Here is a 5,121-nt window from a genome sequence, read left to right as displayed (position 1 = left end):
GCAGCGCAGCTGGTTTTGGAGCTGCAGGCTTGCGGGAAAGGGCCATTGGCGAGGGGTGAGGGGAGCAGGGGGTCCCCAATCACCCCCTCAGGCTCAGAACTGCCAGCACCAGGGCTGGGCTAGCTCTGTAAGCTCAGGTGGCAGATCACTTTTGTTCCTCGTTTGCTGCGGAGAGCTCTAGCCGACATTGTACAAGTAGCACACAAACACTGCAGGGACACCGGCAGTCTTGGCACATTTGAATCAAATTCAGGTAGAGAACGGGCGTCCTGCCTTGGTTTTGTAAAACAAACAAAAGGCTTTCAATGTTGTGAAACTTGCCAACACGAGGATCTGCGGTCAGTGCGTGGTGCTGAAACTGTGGGAAGAAAGAGGTGGAAGAGGAAGGGACTCACTTCTACCATCAGATGGAAAATACAGTTATTTTTGAGACTCCTTACGGATCCGTACCTGCCCGCCGTTGTCCCTCCTTCGGCGGACTCGGAGCACTGCCCCGCACCTGGGGAGCAGTGCCACCCAGAGGCCTTCTCCAGAAATAGCTCACGCCAGCTGCCATCTCGCCCAACTCCGCAGCTATTTTTTTTCCCTTCTGATCAAAGAAAGCTTCACTTTCTTTGCCAGCTCTGTTTCAGCTGTCTTTCAAACCACCCTCCTCCCTCCATCCCGAGACAAGCAAGTCTCGCTCAACAGCAGCTCCAGGTTAGGGAAATAGCTTCAACGACAACTCAGGGCATTTATTCACAACGCTAGAACATAAAAATAACATCTTTAATAGCTTTATAGTTGGCACAGATGGTATTAAAATTCACCACTTTTTATTAGTAGACTATGAAACAACACATGGCGCAGTGCCGAGGAGGGCAGCTCAGACTGCATGTTGCTTCTAAACCATGTAGCTATGACAGGTTGGTGTTAGAGCTGACTCTCTTCATTTACATTCAGCATTTATAGTCAGAGTGTAAAACCAACAGCTAGATTTAACCACACGCACACAGAGAAAAGCCTGGGAAGGATGTTTCTGCTGGCAACCCATGTCTCCTCCTCTTAGCAGCACACAAAAGCCCCCAAATCTAGTTGTAACACAGGTTACGAGAGAGACTTGCCGTGGCTGCCGCTGGCCAAATAGCACGTGACAATGCAGGAGCTTCTGCTCGTATCTGAATGAAAGAGTTACTGCACTGAAAGAGTCGTTTCCCTCTTCCAGGAGAAGTGAAGGCTAGACCAGCGCTTAAGATATTAAGACATCACCTAGAAGCTCTGTCAGGGGCAACTGGATTTTTTTTCAAGAACCTAGAACACACTGGAATAATAATACGTACTTTCTGAAGTACTTTTCTTGAAGGGCCTCTAGCAAACCTCTAGCTTGCTGTGAGACAAGCAAGCATTATTACCCTCATACAGATGTAGACGGGATGGTGGAGGCCACCAAACGGTAAGTGACTTGCCTTGGAAAGCAACAGCAAGCTGATGGCAGACCAGGGACCTTGCAAAAAAGCCCCATTCTGACCAAAAAGAACTTAAGAGCGTCAAGAACTACTACCCAGTATGAAAATAACTCCCAACAACACTTCACAAGAGGGGAAGGGGAAGGTTGAAAGCATCCCAGATCTCAGCAGACATGGAACCAATGGGAAAAGTTAGCAGTGTCAGCCTGAAAAGGACAAACAAACTTCAGCTGAAAAGACACTCCCACACTCGCAATTTGCATCCAAAACATTACGCCATGAACTCATGCTGGCAACTGTGTTCCTTATCCTTGAGTGCTTGTTACTCATCGTTGTTTAAATGGATATAGTCTCTCCAGTGTCACAGTATGTCTCCACCACAGTTTCTATGAAGCATCCCTCAATAGTGATGACGTGCAAAACTTTTATTTGGGGAAACATTTATAGGTCTCTGGCAAGATTATAACTTGTTTAATGAAGAATTTAGTCCTCAGTGAAAACATAATCACTGACACTGCTGCAGACACATCTTGCTCATTAGCAACTCCATCCTGACAAATATTTAGTTTGTTAAACCTAGTCATCCAAAAGTCACTGTTCTTAATGACCCTGAAGGAGCCAAGATACCACGGTCACTTTCAACCATAAATTTTCTTATCATTTGTTGATTATAAAAATTTCCAGTTTCTATGGGTACTCTATAATCACAATAAATTATGAGGCATTTCTGGCCTCTGTTCTGTTAGGAGGAATTCCCTCTCACCATCATGATAGGGTGCCAACACGGAGGGAGGTAAGAATGCATAGTGAGGTCTCCCATCATCTGTCCTCTGTCGAGGCCACTTTTTTTTCCATCTAATGACCCTGCGCTGTCAAGGTCTCCGTTTTGCCTTTAGTTTCAGCAGGGGCCTTGCCACCAACTGCTTTGTTGGAATAATCTCGCTCTCCAAAAATAGTGCTTCCAATCCTGACGTTTGTGGATCCAACCTCTATCTACAAAGAGACAGAAAGGAGGAGTTCAGGGCAGGGCTGCCACCCACACCTGCCAACACAGTCCATAACCAAACTCAACGCTCGCCGTGTCACAGAAGGACGGTTCCCCACGCACTCGCCATCCACAGCTACAGCTAGGGTCTGTTTTGATCCCCAGAACTCTATCCCAAAGACCAGGAGAGCTGTTTTTCATGGAACAGCACCATCAGTATCTCCATCCAAGGGGAGGCCTAAGAGGCCCGTTTGGATGACGCCTGGGCTGAACTTTGCCTACTGCTGGTGCTGGTACGCTGGGCTCCCGAGAGAAGGGGTGGGAGAAGGAAACCAGACTTACTGCGTGCTGGAAGTCTGTGGACATGCCCATGCTCAGCTCCACCTTCTCAATGGGGAGATTCAGCTTTTCACACACTTCCTGCCGCAAAGATAGCAGCATCTAGAAGGGAGGAGGATTAGAGAGGATCACGCACTTGACAGCCATGCCAGCTCATCAGTTTCACAGATCACAATTTCTGCCTTTCTTTGAAGTCTCCTTCACACAGAACATGAAATTCCCACACTTCCCACTGAAGCTTGCTCTGCAGCATTGTAACAGCACCTGGAGATCTCCCGTTACAGGCTACGTTACTGACAACACACGTACTTACAAGTCTACACATCTTCTGAAAACATCCAATTATCACACTAGCATGACAGATGAGGAACGCAGACCCAGTTCCTCTGCCTGATGCACACAGTGTGCAAAGAAAGGCTGACTGAAACCTTGTCTGAAAGCAGAGGATCCAGGACAGCAATTTCTGCACAAGGTGCCCCTACCAATATCCTGGCTACAGCTTCAGAGAAGGGATGGGACCGCATACATATGGGTACCTGGCCTCTGCAGAAGTGAGCCTAACACCTAACACTTCAGAGGGCTGTACTACTCTGAACAAGGTGTTTCTACTGACAATCTACAGTCAGACTTACAGCTTGACTGCGTACTGGTTTGGCTGGGACAGATAACAGACTGTAACGGGAGGCCAGCCAACAGCTGACATTTTCCTCTAGAAAATCTTACCTGGAAGTCAGGATTTGGCCCCTTACTAAGGTCATGCCCAATGCTGCCGATCGTCATCAGCCCCACAAATTCCAGGCTTGGACACTTGTTGATGACATGCTCCACAGCAGCCGTGGTGTCTCCAGGAGGAAGGCCATGCTTACCTGGCAAAAAGCGGGGAGATCTGTGCCAAGCTCTGCCAGAGACCTCCCCTCCCTGCAGCCAGGCAGAAGCCAACAGATGATCAAGTTTCATCTTAGCTTAGAGAAATGCTTTAAGAGCGCAAACCAACCCATCCCATTCAGGTTGTTTCTGCCAAGCCAGCAGGACAAACCTGCATATCATCAGAAAAAGCCACTTACTGTCTTCTCCACTTGTGTTAACTTGCACCATGACCTTCAGCTTCTGGGACGACCCTTTTTTCTGCCATGAGCTGTTGACTCTGTCTGCCAGTTTCACAGAATCTACCGTTTCCAACATGAACAGGTTAGGGACAGCTGGGGGGAAAACACAGGCTGAGGGCAATTCTGCTGGCACAGAAATTTTTGTACCTACAACTCAGGTCGCTCACAGAGACAGGCATGGGTGAGTTAATGTACATGAGGTCGTTACTGTTTGAACATTGGAAGACTACTGACCACAGGGTCACTGCACATAAAATTAAAGAAAGTTTACCGATCAACTTGTTGACATTATTTTTCTGCAGATGGCCAATAAAATGCCACTTAATCTCCGGACAAGATGATAGAATCTGAAAGCAGAGGAACAGTTAGGTTTGAATGACAATTCCCTCTTCCCCACACAGTACTTAAGTCTTAGTTTGCCCACAAACAAAATAGCAGACACCCGATCTTCTTTTGTTTACCCTGAAAGACACAGCTCAGGCAGTGCTTGTGGTGTGTACTAAGATTGCTTCAAAGTCTGGAGACGAACAGGGCTGTGGCTGCAGGGCACTAAAAGATGAATGGGGAAGGCAAAGCTCTTTCGTAACAATCATAAAAATGTAAAATCATAAAATTGTAACAATCATAAAATGATGTGTTTTCTCCAAACTGAATGTTACAATTTTTTTTTAAAGGAGGACTGCACATCTCCTACAGCAGAAAGCACAAAAGGTAAAGTACTGTTCAATTAAATACTATATGAATAAGGTGCATGTATTCACAGAATCCTCTGGAGCCAGTGAGGCAAGGAGGGGGAACGGGGCAGAGGCAAAGAGCTAAGAATAACCCCACCATTTATCTGAAAAGACGAGGATCAAACAGCCTCCGTCACCAATTCCCTAACAAAACCCAAGACTTTTGCTGAACAGCTCTCAGGACACAGCTATACAAGAAGAGAGAATATATAAGGAACTGCATACTTACTCTGGAGTCTGATGCCTTTTCTAGCAACTCTTGAACCTAGGAGAATTCAAGAAAATCTCTTGTTAAAACCACACCAGACATGCCTGCACCGTAAGAACGGTCTGTCTGGAACGGTGTTCCTGGCACTAACGTGCGCCTCATAAATACAAGGCCAGGGGCCTGATGCTATAACCAAGCCTATCTCCCCACGCGTGGGGCCCCACTCGCAGACCCGTGGGGCCCAGCCAACTCACGTAGTTCTCCCCGAAGCTGCGCTGCCCATGGCTGTAGGCATCGATCACCA

General features: G+C 47.2%; 1 protein-coding gene across 1 annotated transcript; it reads right to left on the bottom strand.

The window, feature by feature from the left end:
• Positions 1-1,900: 1,900 nt before the first annotated feature.
• PROSC (proline synthetase co-transcribed homolog (bacterial)) lies at positions 1,901-5,116 on the bottom strand (the record flags this gene model as incomplete). Its single annotated transcript, XM_009581697.1, has 7 exons — positions 1,901-2,438; positions 2,773-2,871; positions 3,493-3,635; positions 3,834-3,968; positions 4,147-4,222; positions 4,839-4,874; positions 5,072-5,116. Coding segments are annotated over 7 exons (672 nt in total), but the record flags the coding sequence as incomplete, so codon positions are not given.
• Positions 5,117-5,121: the final 5 nt, after the last annotated feature.

The sequence above is a fragment of the Fulmarus glacialis genome, unplaced genomic scaffold, assembly GCF_000690835.1.
Source record: "Fulmarus glacialis isolate BGI_N327 unplaced genomic scaffold, ASM69083v1 scaffold33057, whole genome shotgun sequence".
Classification (NCBI taxonomy): Eukaryota; Metazoa; Chordata; class Aves; order Procellariiformes; family Procellariidae; genus Fulmarus; species Fulmarus glacialis.
The sequence above is the reverse complement of the archived record's forward strand: the minus strand, read 5'-3'. Positions and strand labels throughout refer to the sequence as shown.